At 34.3% G+C, this 23,006-nt stretch overlaps 1 protein-coding gene across 9 annotated transcripts in view; it reads left to right on the forward strand.

The window, feature by feature from the left end:
* Spn (protein phosphatase 1 regulatory subunit spinophilin) overlaps positions 1 to 23,006 on the forward strand; it is a 160,213-nt gene that overhangs the window by 50,495 nt on the left and 86,712 nt on the right. For 7 of the 9 annotated variants that reach the window (XM_070111118.1, XM_036364651.2, XM_070111114.1 and 4 more), the window contains one exon: positions 8,339 to 10,065. In XM_070111118.1, the coding sequence (XP_069967219.1) occupies positions 8,382 to 10,065 (1,684 nt within the window). In that variant the 5' untranslated portion in view covers positions 8,339 to 8,381. Of the gene's footprint in view, positions 1 to 3,462; positions 3,845 to 6,711; positions 7,263 to 8,338; positions 10,066 to 23,006 lie in introns of those variants that run through there. The other 2 variants (XM_070111115.1, XM_014247547.3) reach the window with 2 other exon arrangements.

The following is a 23,006-nucleotide window of genomic DNA, read 5'->3' on the forward strand; positions in this document are numbered from 1 at the left end:
TTCGTCATTCCACCTCTTTTAATAAAGATAACATCGAAAAGGCTAAAAAAACGGTGCTTGAAAGTCGTGTTGGTATCAGAGAGATAGCGAGATAATCTCAACATCTCTTATAAATAAATTCAACACATTTTAGTACTAAAAGACCTCAACCGCTTGTCAAAACGACGTCGAGTAGTAATCTCAAAAGAGGTGCGTGACTACATAGCTGAGGACGCTACATTCATTAAACGCATCATTACTGTTGATGAGACGAGGTTTATGAATATGACTTCGAATCCAACCATCTAGCGAATAGCGTTCTGAAAATGAGCCGAAAGCGAGCGAAAAAACCACGTCAAAGTAGGTCAAAACTCAAAGTGATGCGTATCGTTTTCGTTGATTACCGCGTTGTGGTTCACAATAAATTCGTACTACAGCGACAAAAAGTCGATAAGGAATACTACTTGGCCATTTTGCAGCGTCTATGTGAAGCAATTCGTCGTAAACGACCAGTTTTGTGGGCAGAAAATTGATGGATTATTCACCACGTTATAGCAAGATTGTGACTAACTTTTTTGGCCAAACACAAAACGCTCAATCACCGTGTTCGCCAGCTTTAGCTTCGTGTGAGTTTTTTCTGTTTTGGAAACTGAAAAATCTGCTTTAGTGAACGCATCATGAGCCTATTGAAGTCAATAAAAGTCACTCGACACTGAAGGCCAACCCAGCCGTGGCTTCTTAAGTGTAAGGAAAATGGGATTAAGCGTTGGTCTGCTTGTTTTAGCTCAAAAAGAGGCTGCTGTCAGTCCGGTCATGTTTGATCAAATACTTCAAATGTATATTGTCGATATGTATATTATATAAAAACATGGTTTTAGTAAAAGTACGACTACCATCTAGCGGCTTTAAACTTCGCAGAAACAACTCTGTGGGTTTTTATAAAGTTAACCACGAAATTAACGAAATTTTATCAGCGCTTTAAGAGTCTATAGAATGTATTCACTTATATTTATTTTTTCGTATATATAAACTTCTATCAGAACCCACATCGAATACTTCAAAAACTGAGAAGAAAAGTCGAAAGTATTTGGAATTCATGAAATTTCCTCTCTTGCGAGTATTTGTGTTAAGTTTGGCTTCCTTACACGTATATCATCTATTTATGTATTTTCATATAAATTCATGCAAAATTCATTCCGAGGACTCTTTTTCGGTACCAATTAAAGAGTTAAAGCAAAAATTTTGAACGAACTTCGCAAACAAATTTTGTTTGCTAATAAAACGCATACCATCTTTTATATTATATATACCATCTTATATACATACATATATGTATGTGCATCCATTAACAAACCCAGTGACCGCAGTTGGTGGGAGAATATGTGCGTAGTACATATTTGCATGGCTCGGTTTCTGCTGCGCTAAACTATTTGCATTTAATTAAGAAAAAAGGTGTTTTTGCTGGCAGTGATTTTAACTCCGCTGCCGATGACCACCACTTTCTTTACCTCTTTGCTTCGGTGCGAACTACAATTACCAACCGACGCGTAGCCCTCATTTAAATGCAACAGCGTTAACTCCAGCAGGCGCGCTCCAAATGAGTTCTTGACCATTTTTACTCACACTCTCGTGCAAAAACTGATTTTAATTAAGTTTTAGTAATGAGCTCTGAAAAATGAGACACCGATTTACTTTAAATAAAGTGGTGTTAATTTAATTACTGAAAACTTATTTATTTTACAGCATGTATCACTGAGTAGACCTGACATGATCTGTACATTAATGTATTTAACCATAAAATTATTCGTATAATTTTAGTAAAAGCATTGTTTAACCAGGAAGGGTTAAGCTTATGCGTGTATCCATAATTAAATCTGAGTTTAAAACAGTAGTCGAAATTGCTTAAGACATACATATTAAGTTATATCCTTCCACTTAACGATTGACTAACCAGTGCATATCGCAATGAGAAGTTACTCAGTTAGCGAAACTAAATCAACTTTGCGCGTAATGTGGTCTCTAAACAACATTCGTTAATAATTATCGTGGTCTTCATTATTTCAATTTTACTTAAATTTCCGGTGGATTATCTATTTAAGGGGGTCATCCCATGTGACGGCCTGTTTTTAGGGATTTTTTAGAATTTTTCTACGACCAGTAAATAGATAGAGCTTTAAGTTTATTAACATATATGGTATTTCGACAATATCAATATAAATTTTAACCTAAAAATATTGTGTAGAACATGAGTTACAGCGTTCTTAACACCCACGCCTCGAAAAAATAAGCTCACATTTTCTCCATGATTCCGGCTGACTGGCTTATCTGAAGCAAAAAAAAATATTTGCGGCGTTTTAATTTGTAAGCCTAGATGCACGGAATGGACTATTATCAAATGAATATACCCGAAATAGGTATTTATATAGACATTTGAAAAAATTGTAGATTTTTTTTTTGTTTTTTGTTATAAAAAATAGTTTATGGTTTTAGTTAAAACACGTATTTTGTTTGTTTTGTCTTCATACGATTCTGTAAGAAGTACTGCTCTCATTGGGGAGGCACTTTTTTTCCCGCGAACCTTCCGGGAATGACTTCGTAAGAGCCGAGTTTTGAATATTTTCATTTGAAGATTTGACAAAATCTTTGTAATATGCCTATGTATCTTTGGAATAATATAAAGTATTAGCTAAAGAGCCTGACATTTTAAATGAGCCATTTTTAAAGGTATGGGAGCATCAAACATTCCAAATTAAGGGGTAATATCCGCTTATGAACTTTAAACAATCGATTTTGTGTATATAAGTATATCGAATGTACACATATTTTATAATATTCTCCGAACATTTTAAATTGATCCGGTAAAATTTCGCATGACCTTCTTAGGTATTTATGTCAGGTATTGTTGGAAGGAATAAGACATCTTTCACCGAGTTGCTAATCACATAACGGTTAAAGGCGTAAAATTGAGTTGCCATTAGTTTACCTGACCTAAATGCTGAGTGTGTTATTGATGCAATGACTTCTCAGTAGTTTATCAGTACTTCAAATACATAAAAATAAAGTGCTTCCCCGCTCTGAACAGCAGCAAATAATTGAAAAGGAAAAGAGTAGTTCTTTTATATCAACTTAGATTAGAGTAAATCTTATAGCGTATTTTCCAAAACAAATCATAAGTCTCCAGTTCCATATTAACTAACACACCTTCAATTTCTTCAAGTTTACTTTCATATCGTCGCATTCAATCATAAGACGCCACCCACTAACATAAAACACGCCAAGATAAGATAAAATTATAATCGCAAACTATGAGTCGGTTTTATCTTAAAGACGATACCGTTTCTTTGTATTTAAATTGAGGAGAAAAGTAACAAAAGCATTTGTTATTTACATACTCAAAATTGTTGTCGTAGTAAAATATACTCGCTCACGTTACTATGCTACGACGACAAACGCGAGTAGAACAAATCAGTCTCGTTACGGGTATGTACGGTTACGGTCTCAGCTTACGGTCTTATTAAATTATTATTTCATTTTTATCGTGCAAAAACTTACATATGTATGTAAATAGGTGCGCTTGCCCTGGTGAGCTTCTTGTTTCTTTTTTCTGTCAAAATTACGTACGTCTCGCGTTTCATTTGATTCTTACCGACAGAGATGAAATTATTTCGGTTTTCAGTTACTTCAATTAGTACAATATTTCAGATATTTCTGTTATCAAAAAGTATTTTGTGTAAAATTGCAACAATTCTTTGAGCGTTTCCAAAAATAATAATTATTGTATTTCGTGTGGCTTGAAATAGTTAAATTGGTGAAAACAGTGATCTTAAAGTATGCGGTGTATACTCCTTGTTGTTGCATCATATTGGTGGGTTTGGAAAATTTATAATTCCTTAAGTATTATTAATTCTTACCTATTTGTGTCACCTTTCATTGTTTCATCTACATTTTTTGTCATATTTATTTCATCACATATGAAGCAAACGAACTTCGCGTTGTGTTTATTATATCGTTATTTTTTATCTGCTTTAATGTTTACCTATTTTAAATATGTAATTATACCGTGAACAGGGCATATTAAGTTTGGCATGAAGTTAGTAACACACACAGGAAAACGTCGGAGACCCACCCTATCAAGTCAAGAAGCTGCTCATTTGTCGAAACCGCCTATATCGGAACACTACAGTTATATGTCATACAAACTGATCGATTAAAATCAAGCTTTTGTATGGAAACTCCAAACATATTGTTCAGATCGGAATACTATAGCATATAGCTGTCATACAAACTGATCGATTAAAATCAAGTTCTTATATGAAAAACTTTTTTGTTTGTGAAGGGTATTATATGTTAGCTTCTGTTTCAACGTTTTTTTGTTTTTGTTCTTTCTGTATTGAAAGCTTTTCAGAAAGAGTTACATCTTCGTATTTATTAAATATAGCCATCACCTTGTTTTTCCACTATCTTTCAGTGCCTTCCTATTCTCCTTTATTCGCTGTGTTCCTAATGCCTCCCTTCTCTGCTTTAATTTCACTTCGGTTATTGTTTTAAATTTATGTTTGATATAATGTCTGCTGCGTCGTATTCTTGCTTTTGTTATGTGGGTGTTCGTGTGCTTTTGTGTTCTTGTACATTTCATGGTAATGTGTTATCAACAAGAAATTATTGTTTTTATTTACATACAAATCACGGGTGCGTTAAAGTTGCCCGCCGGCAGAGTCGACTACTGATTTCTTATTCTGCCGCCAATTCACACTCTCTTGTCTGCAATTTAACGTCGGCATAAGGCATACTAAATATAATCTACATACGAGTATGAAAATATGAGAGTGCATACAGGTGGTGTCTATTAAAATATGGAAAAAGTTACATTTATTATGATATCATATGGTACTTCCGAACTATGTATACACCAGGCAAGCTAGAAAGTCTTTATAGAAAACTTTGAAAACTTCTAAATACCATTTTTGTGGTCCATTAGTCTTTTGATTCGAAATAGTCATCAAAAGAAGCAATTGCCATTGTTTAATGTCTTTTTTCTCAGGGAGTATTTTCTTAAGTCCTGAGACCCGGTAAAAAATTGTAAAAGCAAATTGAGGCCCAATTTATGGAATTTTGCATTATATGTTTTAATTTGACGATGGAGTAATTTCTCATAAATTCTTACTTCTGATCAAATTTGACCCGGATTGACAAAATACTACATTCTCACGTATTTTAATTTACATCTTTTTTATCATCTCTAAAATAAGCTACTGAGCCAATGTAAGCATGCCACGTTTACTCCAATTTTCCATACACTTGTTATAAGCCTCGGCTGGGATGGCTTTTAGTGCCTTTAGCGAGTTTTGGTAGGACAGTTTCGACATCATATTCATAAACCTACGTCTCGTCACCAGTAATGATGTGTTTGATAAATATACGGCCGTCAACTACGTTGTCAAGCATCTCGTTTGCGATTTTGGACCTCGACGTCGTTTTTGTAAAAGATTCAGGTTACTTTGACATCCTTCATAAGAGATGTTGAGATCCTCTGTAATCTCTCTGACCCCACACCAAACGATTTTCATGCAATGTTTCTGTGTGTCGACTAGCATGGTCAATTTTTCGACGATTTCACGACCTTTACTGAATGCTTTGTGTCACTCAAATACTTGTGTTCGTGATAAAGTAGTTTCCAAAAACACTTATCCAACATTTTTAACGATTTCGTAGCTGTGATTCCACGGAAATACAAGATTTCAAGCAAAATCCTTCTTAAATTTTTTTTCGAAGCAAAAATCGCCAACCATGACGCTAGTTCGTTGATGATCGTTACTCGTTAAAAACAGTGGTTTGAAATTTTGCGAGAAACATACGATTACAATGCATAAATCGATCTGAATGGTCCATATGGTTCTAAGTTTACCGTTATCTAACAAGTATATTCGGTGTCGTACTTGACGACGCTTTTTGCTTACTTGAAGAATTATCTAATATAAGTATGTGCAATGATATTCTTACATGAATATTTCAAACTAACTATAGTGTTTCCATTTCATTGCACATAACCTGTATGCAGCATACATACATACATATATATTCTTAATTGATTTTGCTGAGCTTTCAGCACAACCATTGATATTTGATACACTCATTGTTATTCATTTCGTGTGTGCGCTCAACACAATCGCTTAAGTGACCATTTTCTCACATTCCTTTTCTTCAACGGTTGTTGTATCTTCTTGTATTTTCCTTTTCTTTTTTTGTTAATAATTTATTGCGATTCTATGGAAATGTTCGCTTGTGAGTCTCATTCGCCTACACTTCGCTTAACACTTTTATTCGTTTGCAATTTTCGTTGTTTTTCATACTTTCTTTTGCTTTGCTCAGCATGCCTTACACTTTCGTGCCCCCACCCGCGCTTGTCATGCCACCACACACACCTACACATACAAATGCAAGCATATGTACACATTTTTCATGGACACCTCATAACATTCATAATAAAAATCAATTTCATGTACATATGCATCGATAACAGTAATTGTATGTATGTATGTATATCGGTATGTATTTACAAGTGATAGCGTTGCAGACGAAGTAGTAGGTACACACGTCAGTAACAAAAAGAAAAAAAATAAATAAATAAATAAGGAAAAAAAGTAAGGGAAAATTGCAAAAAAATGTTCGTGAGCTATCTCATCATATCGACAACGCCGCCACCAGCATTGCTGCCTACGTCTTTGGCGTTCACCGCCATCGCCTTCAGTCATCGTTCAGTCACACGACACAGGTGTAGTGCATAAAACAGCTCAATTGAACACTTGCCGTGGTCGAGGCGGAACTTGTTAAGTGAAATATTTCGATTTCTGCTCTAAAACCTTCGAAAACATACAAAAAAACAATAACAACTTCAGCGACTTTCGCAAAAAAGCCAACGAAAGCGCAATCTCAAGTGGAAGTTACAATTTGGTCATACTTATTGGTCTTTTCCTCTCTATTACGATTTCGGTTTGTGTTCACAGAATGACGGTTCATTTCGGTCAATGCTTGAATTTATGCAACAACAACAACAATTAAAGAAACGTGATCGGTATAATTTTATTCGTATCGAAAACTAAGTTGTTGTTGTGCGGGTGTCAGCGGAAGTAAAAGTGTTTTCATTATTAATTGGCATTGAAAGAGTGAAACTCTGCTTCAACAAATATTTTTTTTTTTTTTTGTAATTTTGTATTATTTTAATTTATTTTAACTAATTTGTGTGTTGGTGTTTGAGAGAAATGAAAGTCTACTTCATCAAAATGGTAATTTGGCATGTAATCTCTTAAATGCATATCATAACACATGACCATATTAATAGCTTTGTACATAAAGGGTGTCATCGTTAGGTATAGGTTCATATAATATTATATATATAATCATATATGTACATATATTTTTTTCTTCCATAATTAACTGCTTTATTTTAAGTGTTGTAAATTTCAATTGATGCATATATGAAAGCAATCGATCTAAAGAAACAGAAATATATAAAAAAGAAATTTTACTTTGAAAAACTAAAAAAACAGGCTTTAAAGGAAAATTTTTTAACCCCCTTCTATAAAGCTCTTCCCTACCATCAGCTATAATATATAGCTGGCACTCCTAAAGATATCAAGCGATTGGGTATGTTGGCATGTCGTTCGCTATTATTTTGATATGCAAAAGTTCTGTGAAATCGGGACTCACAATAGACCGATTCATGGTATCACAAATCGAAGAGAATTATAGCAAAACTTTATTAAACAGCTTCGAATTGATTCAACACACATCGCTGCACTCCGAATTTGGTTTCAGATGTTTATTCCTATTTTCAAACCTCAATAAAATGCTGGCTAGAAGGAAATTTAACGAAGATAATACATACTTATATATAACGAAGCTGCCGTTGAGACTGGGCTCTCTCTTAAAGCAAACGACAAACATTTCTATAGTAATGCTACGAGAAGTTGCAGGGGCCTCTATCGATTACATATATAGAGTCTCGCCTAAAAGACGCTCTAATGAATTGGTAGCCAATATAATACCTGATATATCATTTTAATCTGTAGGTGGTCTCTTTTCTGAAAATATACAAAGTAAACATTTTTGTTTTTAATATTGCAATTATGAGAATCGTCGCTTCAACCATTTTCATGGTCGATTATATTTATTTTCAGTTGATTTCCTATCGATATCTGTAACATACCTTAATTGTTCAATCTATAATTTTTTGTAGAAAAAAAGAAAATATTTTAGAAAAGGATTTTTAGGATATTTGAAGCTTTCCAAATTTAATGTTATTTATATTGTGTTTTTATTTTAAAATAAATATATTTTCTACTGTTTTGTCTCTTTTCAGACGACTCTAATACCGCTATTGAATATAATTCTTCACAGCCAAAATGGAGAAACCCATACATCCGACGCCAGTTGGTAAAGTTTCGCAAATAGCGAATCTCTTCCAGCGCAAACCCATCGAAATACAACCAGTTGAACAGTTAAGCGCCGCAGCCGCTGCTGCTGCTGCCGCCGCCGCTGCCGCTGCAGCTAATCAGCAACAACAAGCAGGAGGTGGTGGAGTTGGCATACCGGCCACAGTTGTACGCACTGAATCACATTCGGCGCGTTTCAATAATGCACGAGCCCTATTCGAGAAGCTCGGCGTAGAGAATAATTCAAATTCGAATGTGAAAATGTCACGTTCTGGCTCGCGTGACGATAATCTTTGTGAAGGCAATAGTTCGGATCGTTCGTCGTCGCGTTCGTCAGATCGTTCGATATCGCCACCGAAACGACGGTCGCCATTTCCACCCGGTTGTAATGTGGCTGTATCGTTGGCGAATAATAATAACTGTGCACCACCACCGCAATTAAATGGTGGTTTAGCGCTGAGTAATAGTAAATTTATCGTAGAACCGGGTACGAAACTACATCACAATATAGCACGTCACAAATCGGAAGACGGTGTGTTGAGTGGTCCATCGGTTGGCGGTGTGAGTGCCATACTCTCGGCCGGTGGCGGTAGTGTCGATAAGCCGGAAAAACCGGAACGTAAATTCAATTCACGCGAGTTAATCGAGAAGCAAAAGAAGTGGACTTCACACTTTACAAAAACAAAATCAAATCGTACACATAGCGATCAAAATCGCTGTGACATCATACGCACCGTGCCGGGCACCACGCTCTTTTCCAGCTCGGCCATACAGATGAAGGAGAAGGAAAAGGAAAGAGAAAAAGAGAAAGACAGAGATAGAGATCGTGAACGTGATAAAGAGCGTGATCGGGAAAAGGATAATGCCAATATTGCCATAACGGTGGCCTCTCCAAACGCCAATCATAAGCCCAACGCTGCCAATACAGCTGTATCCGCCATGGAACAGTTACGCTCTCCTATCTTAGCTGCTGCCCAGCAGCATCAGCAAACACAGGATCATCCACCCAGTCCACCGGTACGTCATACGGTCGTACCACCGGAAATAAAACCGCGTAGTACCAATAAAATTGGTAGCCCCATCAAGTCGCCACCATTGCCACCCATACCAGCTGCCAAACCGAAAAACGTCAGTCCAGTTAAATTCAATCCGGAGCGTGTACGTTCGCCTACAAAGCTGCCCGATGTGTCGTCTCAGCCACCGCCGCCACCTGCCAAATCAGCAGCGGTCACCGCAGCACTACAGCGTTCACTAGATGAACAACAAGCTGCCGCCGCCGCCGCCGCCGCTGCTGCTGCTGCTGCTGCTATCTCTTCAAATGCGCCAGTACCACCCGAGAAGCCACGTAAAAAATCCATTGATCTCATTGAGGGTGAAGAACGGCTCACGCCATCCTCGCCCACCTCAGCTACATTCCAATATGTTGCGGTTGCCGCAAAGCGTGGTTCCGTAGACAGCCTAGGTGGTGGCGCTAATGGACTGAGCGGTAGTGTTAATTCGGCTACATCGTCTTCGCCAGCCGCGAGCGCTTCGTCCGGACCTTGTTCACCGGTCTACACCGAAGATGAAAAGCAGGAGAATGAATCGACTGAGAAATCGGAAATTCAGCAGTATTACAACAGTATGCCACGTACACGTCGCAGCGATAACGAAGGTGAGTGCACTGAATTCTTTATACGAACTTTTATTAGAAATACTTTTCTCGTTCTTTAGTAGAGAAAGCGAACGTTTTTGTTTATTGGAATTGTTCATTAAGAAACAAATGTGGCTTTGGTGGATTGTACAGTAAATTTAAACATTGATTTATCTTTACTACATGAAAAACGTCTATCCGACTTTTTTCACCTGTTACTTTAAAGGAATTATCTTATCCTTAAGTTCAACAAAAATCGCTGAAAACCTTGTTGAGCGAGTTACTTGGGCTCTGGCTTCAAATCGATCACTCATCAATTAGGTCAGTCTTCGCCTTCTTAGAATCAGGTTCGCAAGTGAAATCCACTGTTTCAACTCTTCTTTGATCTCTGGTATGTTAAAGCGGAACCATGTTTAGTCGACGGTCAAGAAACGACACAGAAATCTACTCATTGACTGATAATTCCACTTTTCTATAATACGTAGATATGCACACTTACACACATTATGTAAATATAATTTCGCGTCCGATTCGTCAGAATTTTTGACAGCAGCCGTCCAGGACACTGTAACAGATGATAGTAATGAATTTCGTGAATAGAATCGGGATAACGGTGCCTGATGAATCATAATTTCATTATTTTTATACTCTGAACAGGGTATATTAAGTTTGTCACGAAGTTTGTAACATCCAGAAACGTCGGACATCCTATAAAATATATATACATATATTAATGTTCAGCGAGACTAGCTTAATCAATTTAGCAATGTCCGTCTGTCCGTCTGTATATATGCAAACTAGTCCTTCAGTTTTTAAGCTATCGATCTGAAATTTTGCACCTGTCCTTTTTTCACTAAGAAGCTGCTCATTTGTCGGAACCCCCGATATCGGACCACTATAGCATATAGCTGCCATACAAACGGAACAATCAAAATTATGTCCTTGCATCGAAAAGTTTTTTTGAACAAGATATCTTCACGAAATTTGGAATGAATTATTGTCCAAAAGAACACTACAATCTCCGAACAAATTGTTCTGATCGGACCACTATACCATTATTTTATGGGAACAAGCCTTACGCTTCCGATTTAATCTCCGAAATCAATTTTTTGTCTTCAGGTCTTGCAAATTCCAACACCGGCTATTGTCCAAGCACCAGTCTCCATTAGTAGCCGTATTTATTTCAGTAGCCCTTTTCGCATTGCACACATTGTGTCCATGCCATTTATGGCTACCCACCATAAAAAGTCTAAAAATACACTCTCTACTTTATGACATAATTTTAAGTCTAAGCTCTTGCGAACATATTCTCACTAATATTCACATTCATTGGGTTCAAGCACCTTACAGCGCGGTAACTGACGATGGCTAAAACACTGTCAGTGCAGCCACAGCGGCTTTCAGCGTTCGCGCTCACCCCAACAAGTTCGTGTTTGTTTACAAAAAATTGTTAGGCACGGCACGCTGTTGTTGACATAGAAATAGGTAATTCATTGTAATTCACAAATGCTATCTGCCCGCTCGCATGCGCTGCCACCCGACCGTCGTCCCACCAACACGCCATTCAATATCCGCCTGTTTGGTGCAGCCCTTTTTGGCGCATGTGAGTCCAGACGCCGTTGTTGTTGTTGTAGCGAGCAGACAAATTCCAATATGGGTCAAACATCATTTCAACATCAGCGACACGAACACCAAAAACAACACAACCAACTAGAGAGAATTGCATGCGGTTGGAGAAAAAATGGCAATAAAACGATGAAAAGTAACAGTAGCCACAACAGTGACAACGACAATGCCCATTTCAAATGCAGCCATCGAGGGTGGAGGTGCATCTTTGTATGCCGCGCTTTCGAGGTTCTAGTTTGATTTGTTTGCTTTTTCTTTCCTGTTTTGCTTGCTTTTGTAGCATGTCTGCAATAACAAATCCAAAGCGAGTGTGTGCCTATTTTTTCGACAAACGGCTTCACTGCCTCTTTGTAAAGATATATACAAATGTATATATAATCGTACCGATTGTTGTCCCTAACTTCTGATTAAGCATTCACTGGCTCAGCGTCACTTTAGTCACTCTATGATGGCTCGGTCTCGTGGTTGGTCCCCATGTGTGTGCTCTTGTCGAGCCACCTTCAACACGTTCGGCCACAGGCTTTGTATATAGTCATACATACATTTATATGTTATGCACATATGTATGTTTGAGTCGCGCTTTGTATGTTGTTGAAAATTGTATTAATGCCAGATTAAGAATTCCGCCGTTTGCAATGATGCGTTTCTGATTAAGCATTCGCGTTTTTTTACACAGCCACATACATAACACACGCACACAACAGACAGTTAGCGTGCATTGCACTGTACACTGAGAAAAATAATTTGAGGTTAGGTTTGATTAAATTAAAAAAATATGCAAACTTTTTAATTGTAAGAGGAATTGCTAAAGAAGGAACTGCGGAAAATAGGAAACGCTCAAACAAAAATTGCTTTTGTTTTTTTTTTAATACCTTGGGCAGGGTATATTAAGTTTGCCACGATATATACATACATAAACTGATTATAGTGTATCCTCAAGTGGCTCTAGAATTTTAGAGTGTATCTAAAAATAAAATATAATCTAAAATTCAAATCTCAATATAACCCTACTTTTTTCGTATATTTTGGGTTTTAATAATGAACGAATATATCCACAAGAAAAACGAGTTAGTACAAAATTACGATTTTTAAATTGTTCTAAACCTCTCAATTTCCATTATAGACCCTCTAAAATTATTTGAATCACTGAGTTATGGTCCAAAAGAATATGTCACAAAAGACCGCAGGTCGCGTGTTACTCTTAGTCAAATCGATTAGATATACTTCCACTGACGTTCCATTAATCTCACTGTTCCGAATATTTCCTCGATTTATCGACAAATTTAGACCGATTTGATGTGAGGTCCTATCCACTATATCCCAAAGTTGTATCTATTTCCCATAGAAACGAGGTAGTGAAGTAATACCAGCTCATGCTGTATGTGCTTAGTGGACCTATAGTAATTATTACATATTCCTATAACAAAATGTCAGCACATATGAAAATTTTACAGTTTAGAATTTATGTGTATAATTTTCACAACTGCTTACCATGACACTGAATAGTTGAGAATGGTGTTTTGACCAAAAATCTGCAGTAAACAAATTTTTTTTTTAGATTCTTACCAAGTAATTTAAAAAATTTTACATCAATATTATCGAAATCGGTTAAGAACTTTGGAAAAGGAACGTGTCCAAAATTTCAGAACGATACCTCAAAAACTGAGTACTAGTTTACGTATATACAGACAGACGGATGGACATGGCTAAATCCACTAAGCTTGTCAGATTAATACTTTTTATATACATATGTATATAACTCTATAAGGTCTCTGAAATTTCTTTCTGGGTGCTACAATATTCGTGGCAAACCCTGTTCTGTGTATTAAATGTTCGCACTTCTCGATTGGCCCTCGTATATTTGTAGAGTATTCTATGTATGTATTTTGCTCATATAAATATTTACATTGTGGCAACAAAGTTTTCATATCTCTTAACATTATATATGCATGTACATATAAATATTTTTATACATATATATTTATTTGGAAGTTTACTGAGGCGTGTTTGTGTGTGATTGCCAGCATTTATCCGTAAGCTTATGTTATTAAAAGTTTTTGCTTGCGTTACTACAAATACATTGTAAGCTGAAATTTTATCCTCACTGTGGGCAGACTGAGAAACGAGACGCAAGTATGAATATATGAAAGAAATATATTTTATATAAATGAAAGTAACCAAAGTTATACTTGTGTATGGGTATGAAAGCAGCGATTACATAATGAGTTAGGCTATAAAGCGTGTCTACATTGTTATTGTTAGGTTAAAAGGAATTTCAATACAATTATTGGTAAGGAAATAAAGTTTTGTGTGTAATGTTGCAGAGCTTCGTTTTAGAATTTTGCATTTAAAAAATATTTGTTCGAAAGAGCATTGAAGTTTGGTGGCATTTTTGGTGGTATTCTATGTGGGATAATAGTTATTCCGCAATTGATTTTTTAATCTGCGCTTAAGGTTTCAATGAGGTTTTTGGAAACTTAATTTCTTAATTCTAGTGAAAGTTGATATGAAAACGAGCCCCGAAACGAACGAACTCTGAATTCGAATGAAGGAAATTAAATTAGAGAAACTATATTTGATGACTTGTATTGCTCTTAGGCTTGCATAAGCATGTGTCTTAAGAATTCTCTACGGAAATAATGAAGAAATATCGAATTTTCTGCAATTTAATTTCGAAATTTTGACTATTAGTGGTGGTAAATAAACAAAATTTCCGGATAGACACAAACTCATTTATGATCGCCAAGGCCTAGTGATTTATATACTCGTTATTGAATCCAAGAACTTAAAACTTCATCTAAAGCTAGAGAATATTGAATACCGATGGTCACCAGACTATCGATTCTTAGCCTATAGCTTCAATGAATAATACCATTCAAAACACATTTTTGGAACATTCTTCCACATTTGGATGGAAATATCTAATAAAATAACTACTTAGTAAACTATTTTTTGTAAATAATAAATATACTATACCATCGAATTTGACCCGGACAGACAAAAAATAAATATTTTCGATAAACTCGAGAGCCAACACATGCATGCCCAAGCTTAATTTAATTTTCCATATACTTGTTATAAGCTTCGGCTTGAATGGCCTAAAAAATTTAGATTCAAATTTTTATTGTTAATTTGAGGTTAAAGTTCAGAAATCGATTAGTTTTATTTGCAGTTAATTCAAAATCAAAAGTTTCTCTTCAACAACCTTCAACTTATTATTGTTTAACATTTTTGAAACTTTTACATTTTTGAAACAATATAAATTTACACAACAACAACCACAGGTATAGTCATAAAAAGCGGCGATAATATCCACTTTGATAAGATAAAAAGTTTGCTGATAAATTCCTTTAAAGAAAATAAAAAAATTGAATAAACATTAGTGATATGAGGGCGCAGTCTACAGAGAGCGCACGAGAAAAATAATAAATATTCCTTTAGAAATTTTTATGTATGGTTTTTTGTTATGGTATTGATTTCCATCACATTTTCGGAGAAGCAGCCTCCTTCTATTCACAACTAACTTCCACCCACTTGACGCGCCCACCCACGCTTCGCTTTGCCAATAACAATAATTTTCCATTTATTACAGTTATTCACCGCGTGACTTTTGTTGTTCTTACTTTGTTTGTTTGAGAGACAAAATTAAAAGCTTTGCCGGTCTTTTTTTTCCATTTAAATGTGTGTATTGGAGAGATTCTGTGTGTGTGAGACAACTCTACCGCTCTTTTTGTACTCAATTGGTCACACAAACTTTTCTATCGTTCAAATGTTGTTGTGTGAGTGCGGAGAGTTTTTCTTATGCGCGCGTATAACAGTTTGGAAGTTTTAATATTTCCTGTTAAGCTTTCAAAGCTCTTTGTTATCTTATTTTTAACAGTAGATGGCGCTTAGTGTGCTTCCGTTGTGGACTTTTTTTTTTTTTTTTTTGGTATTTATGTGACAGCGGTAAAGATTCATACAAATGTACGTACTTTTTTCGTTTTCTTATAAAAGAATATGTTGCGGATTTCCCAGGAAATATGTCATGTTTTAAGGTTATAAAATTTAAAATTCAGCAGCAAGTAACAATTTATAACTATTATAACATTGTCTAAGAAAGAAGCTTTTGAAAGCTAAGCTTTCTGCGATTGTCGAAGATTATTAAAAATTTTGTATTTTTTTTTGGTGTTTTCCAATTATTTTTCTTATGCAACCAATTATAGGGAAACCCAGTAACAATATATTATACTAAAGGTTTCACTCTGCTTGTGTTGTTATTGTTGCAATAAAACAAAACAAAAAAATCCATTCCCCTAGCCATTTTAAGAAATGCTGCCGAGTTGAACGTCCTTGGGTTAAGAAATATCAGCGTCCGTCCCGTAACGTACATAACTGCCGGCAGAACGTACCTGAAATTTTTTTTAAATTTCGCCCATCTTTAGATGAATGCTTATTTCTCAGAAACTACTCAACCAATTTCCACCAAATGCGGTATATAACAGTATCTGGTGCCTCAAGGTATGAGATCTCACGTCAAAAAATGTTCGGAATCGGATCAGAACTTATCAAGCCCCCAGGTACCGAATGCGTGGAGGTGAATACCAAAAGTCTGATCTATCATGTACCAGGCGTGGATTTCAATGAGACCTTCCTCACAAGTTGTGTTATTATTGTTCTTGTTGCAGCGGAAGTAAACCCTCCCCAAGTAACTTTGAGGAATATTGCCGATTTAACCGTTTTTAGCTGGATACAAATCCGCGTCCGTTCTAATTACGCAGCCCCTACTGTCATCGAAACTTTTCTGATAAATTTTTGAACATTCGCATTTTTTGGTAACTTAAATCTTCTACTAAGTAAAATTACTATATACAGGGTTACAAAGTCTGATTCTCACTATGTATATGACAACTTCTGTTTGATTTGTATTCTTTATTAATTATTTCTTTATCTGATTTTTGCATTGCCATATAAATTGTCTACTTCGATCGAATGGGTAATATTTGCTCTTTAATAAAATAATATATTTAGATATCCTTTTAATTTATATATGAATGCGTGCTAACATTATAATAGGAAAAATTAATTATCAGTTACTAAAGAATCTTAATTAATTTCTTAAAATTTTGAAACATTTTCATTTCGAGAGCACTGCCTTACAACGATGATCATGACAAATTTCAGGTTGCCGAAGTGTTGGTGCGAAAACAGGGCGTCGTCTATGACATAGTCGCTGCTATCAATATTTTCCGCTCTTTAATAGTTTGTGCTGTATTTGACGTGCACATGTTGTCCTCTTTCCAGTGTGACACAATCAATAATACGAGCATATGTATGTGTGTGTGTGTATGTAGTCGCGCCAGCTGCCAGCAGCCAGAACGAACACTTACAGCAGAGTGCCGATCATATTCGCATGTTGACTGATGATTACCTGCTGACGTCAAAAAACTCAAAATTTTCATAATTTTCTAAAAGTATTTCAACAACAAAAGTATTAGTATTTTTTCGAAAGGGTGTATGAGACTACGCCAGCAATTATATTTCGCTTAGAAACACCGAAACTGTTAGATTTCATGAAGTGTAGCATTTTCTTTATTTTAAAAAATTGTGATTCTGTGCAAAAAGTTGGACATTTTCTACAAAATCTTAAAACACGAACAAGCACAGACATTTTATGAAATGTTCGCCTCTTCTGCCGCCGGTCTATGAGCAGGAATGTGTTGCCAAATTGAATTTTCGTGGATGTTCATTTAAATTTTTAGCTCACGAGTAGGTATGTCTGTAGGTATATACGAGTGTTGATTTTGAAATATTTGCGAGTGTGTAGCTTAGGTGCTAACAGCGAGGGCTGGAGGAAATGACACGTCTTTTTGTCTGGCGTCCGTTCGGATTGCTTAGCCATTTGGCACGGTAATTAAAAAATATACAAAAATATATTTGGGTATTAAAATTAGAATATGTGCCCCCATTCTTTTTTTTTTTGTGTGTGAATCACGTAAAGTTCTTTCGTTTTTTGTTTTTGTTAGTATTAATTATAATATAATTCTTTTCGTTATTTTATATAATTGATCATTTGAAAAGCTTTTTTATTCTTAAACAAATTTTTTCATTAATTTTTGTTTTAAATAATTTAGTTTGGTTACTATTTTAAAATTTTATTTACATATTTTACTTTTTTGGTATTTATTATTAGTTTTATGAAGATACATATGTACATATATATTCAATTTTTATGTTAGTTAATTACTTTTGAATATTTTTCTGAAAATTTGTTTAATTTTTTATAAGATTTTTATTTATTTAATTTTATTCGCCTTACTTTATATTTATTTTTAATAGTTTTTGTTATTACAATTTAAACATATTTTTTTAAATACATTTTTTTCATTAAGTAGTTGTTTCTTTAATTAATTTAATTTGTAATTTTATTTTAATTATTTTTTAAATTTGTTATACATATTTTTTTCTTCAAGTTCTACTTTTATTAATTTAAAACATTTTGTTCATAAGTTTTTTATATTTTGTTTACTGACTTAGTAAATAACTTTTAATCTAAATATATTTGTTATCATAATTTATAAAATATATTTTTTTTTATTATAATATTTTTCATTTATTTTACTTTTTTTGCCTTAATTTTTAAATTATTTTTCATTTAAATATTTTTATAATAATTTAGATTTTTTTTATTATACCTTTTATTTAAGTTTTGTTTTCTTTAATTAATCTAATTTGTTAAACTTTTTAATCTAAATTATTATGTTTTAAATATTTTTGTTCTCTAATTTGAAACTTAGTAGTTTAAATTTATTAGTATATTATTTTGTGTATTTTTATTAAGTTTTTTTTTAATGTTTTTTGTACATTTTTTATTTCTTTATTTTTTTATATTGAATTTTGTTTAATTTATATGTAATATTTATTAGTAGTTATATATTATTTTTATTAAAAACTATAAAAAAAAAACAATTCATTTATATTCTATAAATCTATAATTTTAGAATTTCTATTTTTTTAGTGTTGTTTTTTTTTTTTTTAGTTTTCTTATATGTTTGTTAAGAACTCTCTTCAGATATATATACGTATAAAATATTTATTTAATTTTGTTCTCCCTAAGTAGCTATAATACCATCTGAGCTTCACTTTACACCGTCCACGCGCCAAATATTTGCAACTCGGTAGCGTTCAGGCAATTAAGACTGGAGTACGTGGTGTGCATTTGTCTCTCCTCATTGAGAGCAATAAATTAGCACTCTATATGTTTTTGCACTTGCCGCTTCGACAGTACTCTAACACCCCTTTTTGCAGTGTTAAATTTAAATTTTTTTCTTTTTTAATGTCTCTACTTTCCACGTCCCTTGCGGTCCATTTCATTTTATTTCCCCATCCGTTTCTCTACACTTTCGCTTATTTCAACATTGCGTACTAGGGTAGAATACTTTGTCTAAAACTGCTCTTGCCTTCGTAGCCGGCAAATGCAGCCGACATGCTGGGCAGAACGCCCGCGAGAGTCTAAATCGTCTACACATCGTGTACTTGTTTTTGGTCCACTAAGCTCTCAGCTCCACCTAGAATGTGCTTGCAAGATCACTTGGCGATCATCGCCCTGCATCTGCACAGGAAGTTGTTGTATGTTGTGACTGATGATGTTCGGCCACGAACGCCATAGCCAATTTGCTCTCGTTTGCCACCGGCATTCGGCACTTTGCCTTGCTGCGGCACTTTCAGTTGGACGCTAACTGTATTTGCGCGCACATATTTAAAATCGTCCGGATGTGTCTGAACGCACGCGATCCGTTCGCTTTAGACTTCGACGATAAATAGAAAAACGAAAAAAGAAAAGAAACAACAACTAAAGATATAAAAATAATCATTGTGCATTTTCGCAATATAAAATCCGTTTGTGCCTCCACGAATTTCGTATGTATGTGTTAAATAAAGTATGTTGCACACGCACAAAAGCAAAAGCGGGTAAAAAGTGCTAAAAGTAAAAGCAGAGTCAAGTGATCAAACAAAAACAAAAATAAAAAATTGTTGTTGCCGCCATTTGTCTGCAATGGCATTGCTTTATCTGGCGGCTTCTTCTTTGATTTGTGTGCGTTTTCATTGAGAAAAAGATTCGATTGCCAAATAGCCATCGATCGCCAGCATCATTGATTAGAAATTGATGTGAAAAACCCTGAAAATAAATTAAATCGTCTCAAAATTTAATAAAAAAAAAAAAATATTGCTAATTTTTGCAAATCTACTTAGTGATCTGCTGTTTCAGCGAAGCAAACAAAATATGAAATGTGTTGCAGAAATAAATGTGTGCGAAATGATGCAGCACACCGCTGTTTTGATATTGCAATTTCTCTCTAATTCAATCAAATCTCCAGATGTTGCAAATGCTGACTGCAAAAAATTTGCAGAATAATTCGTAATTGTTCCATAGAAATGGTGAAACTTGAATGCTTTTCGAACATGCTTGCCATTTATATATTTAAAACGACTTTTTGCCATGTGTTATGGCAGATTGTGGAATTAACAAATGCATTTTAAAAATTTAAATAAATTTAATTTGTGATCATGCGTAGGAACTCGTCACGAATACAAAGCATTCTGCAAATAAAATTGTGTGATTATCATTTAAAGACAGTCGTTTAAACATAGTATACAATACTTTCTTAAAGCAATTTCTGTGCGGATATTCCAATTTAAAAGTTTAATCAAGTAGCCCACACTGGAGTGATCCAGAACTGATCTGTAGACCTCTTATAGCTACATAGGATCTCATCGCCAGCGTAATTCTATTGACTTTGTAATGGTTGTGTTATTGTGTCACCAAGATGTTTTCCTGTTGCATATATTAACTATTCACATAATATGAACTTAGCAGCCGGAAGTCACGATCACTTTTAAAAATCTACTTAGAAATTTCTTGGATATCTATTTTGATTCCCAGCTTTAAAATTCTGGGATGAGAAAATGTCCAGAATGCTAAGACTCGAACAAAATTATCATTTCAATTGCACCATTTAGATTTTTTAGTTGTAGATTTTTCTTCAAATTCTTCAAATCTCTAATAAACTGGCATCTTTTAAAGTTTTTTTCTTATATAAAATATTTAATAATTTTTAAACTTTTTATTATTTCAAAGATACGTATTTTACAAAAATTTTGAAAAATTTTCGAAAAAAAAAATATTGAAAATTCATGCATAACGACGTTATTTCATCGGCAGTCCCTCGGGAATAAGATGCCTTAGCGTTGACAGAAGAACTTCTTACAGGTTCATCGAAAGTAAAGAGAAAAATACGTTATAATTTAGACCAAAAATTGGGTTTTTGTTTTTTTAAATTAAAAAAATCCTTCGGTCAAGACTTCGGTTGAGTAGTTCGCGAGAAATCTTGACAACCGATTTTGAAAACACAGTTTCGAGAAAAACGCGTTTAAAGTTTAAATAACTACTTGTATATAGCTGACCTCGAGCGCACAACTTTTCAAGACTGTGTCTCCCAACCTATTACTCAGACCAACTTGAGAATTTAGGACAATATCCTAGAGATGTTATAAAATTAAATAAGACAATAAAAAAAAGCTGTTTCTTGAAGTCGTGAAACTCATGCAACCCTTTAAGGGGGTTGTCTACCTTCGCGGTTTGAAAAGTTTTTAAAAAAAAATTTTTTTTTTGGTTCAATATTGACGAGTTAGGCGTGGTGTTCATCTATTCAACAATTTAAATCTTTTAACTTGGGACTCATACAAACATTTTACATATTAATTTTCTCATTAATGTGAAAATTTTTTCCCAGAATTGGTTTGCTTTCTTAAAAATACCACTAAGTTAAAAAGAATATTTCCTCGAAAAATTGGCATGTGAGCGCAAAGTTTTCTTTTTCTTAAAACATACTTGTACATAATTTTGCATAATCATCGCGTAGTGCTTAATTCTTTGGCTGTTCAAGGCTTTTTCACACTATCGAAATGCTATAGTGTTGCCTAAAGTTCAACAGCCTTTTTCGTTCAATATTATATGCAGATAAGCATTTACATAGGTACATACAATCATACTCTCATCATGCACTAAACGGTTTGAAGATCATTTGTCTGCAGTATTAAATTTTTAATTAATATAACCTCTTGACCCCCATAGTGGTGGCTGATGCGTGCACATAATTAAATATGTGAATGACCAATTACATACTTATGCGGTTACACATTTTAATTAATATGCATACATACTTACATTTATACTCTTTTAAAGAAGTTGGTACATACATACATACATAGTTATGCTAAAAATTGTCATTATCGTTGTAATGCGGACTTCAAGCAGAAAAGTTATGTGCGGCTTATATATTTGTACAAACAAATATACATATTAGGGTGGAGCGAACATTTTTGTTTTTTATTTAGCCTGAGGGTCAAATCTGTAGATTATAAAAAAAGAAAATTTTTGGAAAAATATAATTTTTGGAAAAATAAGTGTTGAAAAAATAAGCGTTTGAAAAAAATTTTGGGAAAAATATATTAAGAGTTAAAATATCAGATAATAACCACGCCCACTCCCCATATAACAGTTATGTTAAAATGTACTAAAAGTGCGATAACTGACGAAATAAATGCGCCATAAGCATTAATTTTCACAAACAAGATGGCAGGGTAGAGCTCTATAGAAGGAGGTTTAAAAATTCCTTGAAAGCGTGTTTTTTTAGTTTTTTAAACTACAAGTATAATTTATTATTTATACTATAAAGTGGAAAAATAATAATTTTTGTTTTACCCACCCTAGCATATATCCCATATATGTCAATTATATGACAGTTTAAAATTTGTAATCACATTTTTTTTCCACATGTTGCAACTTCTGTGTAGACTAATTAAAGTGCTAATTTGTGTCAGAGTGCTTTAATTATTTTAACTGCGCGTGTTCCAATTTAATTCGCACGTTTTTTTGCACTTCAAGTCTCACACACACATACATATGGATATGTAGATTGGTGTGTATGTGTGCGCTGTCGTCCCCTCCTCGTGAAGATTCTTTTGTTTTTGTTTTTCAAATAAAACTAATAAATCTCGCATTAATTTACGAAAAATAAAAATTCAATTTATAACTGTACAATTTTTTAGTGTAAAAATTAATGAATGACTTAGTCACACAATTTACTGCTGAAATCACAATTCGCCCGATTGCGGGTGTGTCAGTGTGCAGCGGGCGGAAATCAATTTGAATTTAATGCTTTCGGTGATGATCGCGCATCAGCCGCTTGCTGAAGGCTATACGAGTCGAAAACAAATAGCGAAGGTCGCCGAACTTTTGATAGTGTTAAATAATTGCGTGAAAAAAGCTTTATTTGATTATTTTTTTTTTATTG

This window comes from Bactrocera oleae, chromosome 6 (assembly GCF_042242935.1).
Source record: "Bactrocera oleae isolate idBacOlea1 chromosome 6, idBacOlea1, whole genome shotgun sequence".
NCBI lineage: Eukaryota > Metazoa > Arthropoda > Insecta > Diptera > Tephritidae > Bactrocera > Bactrocera oleae.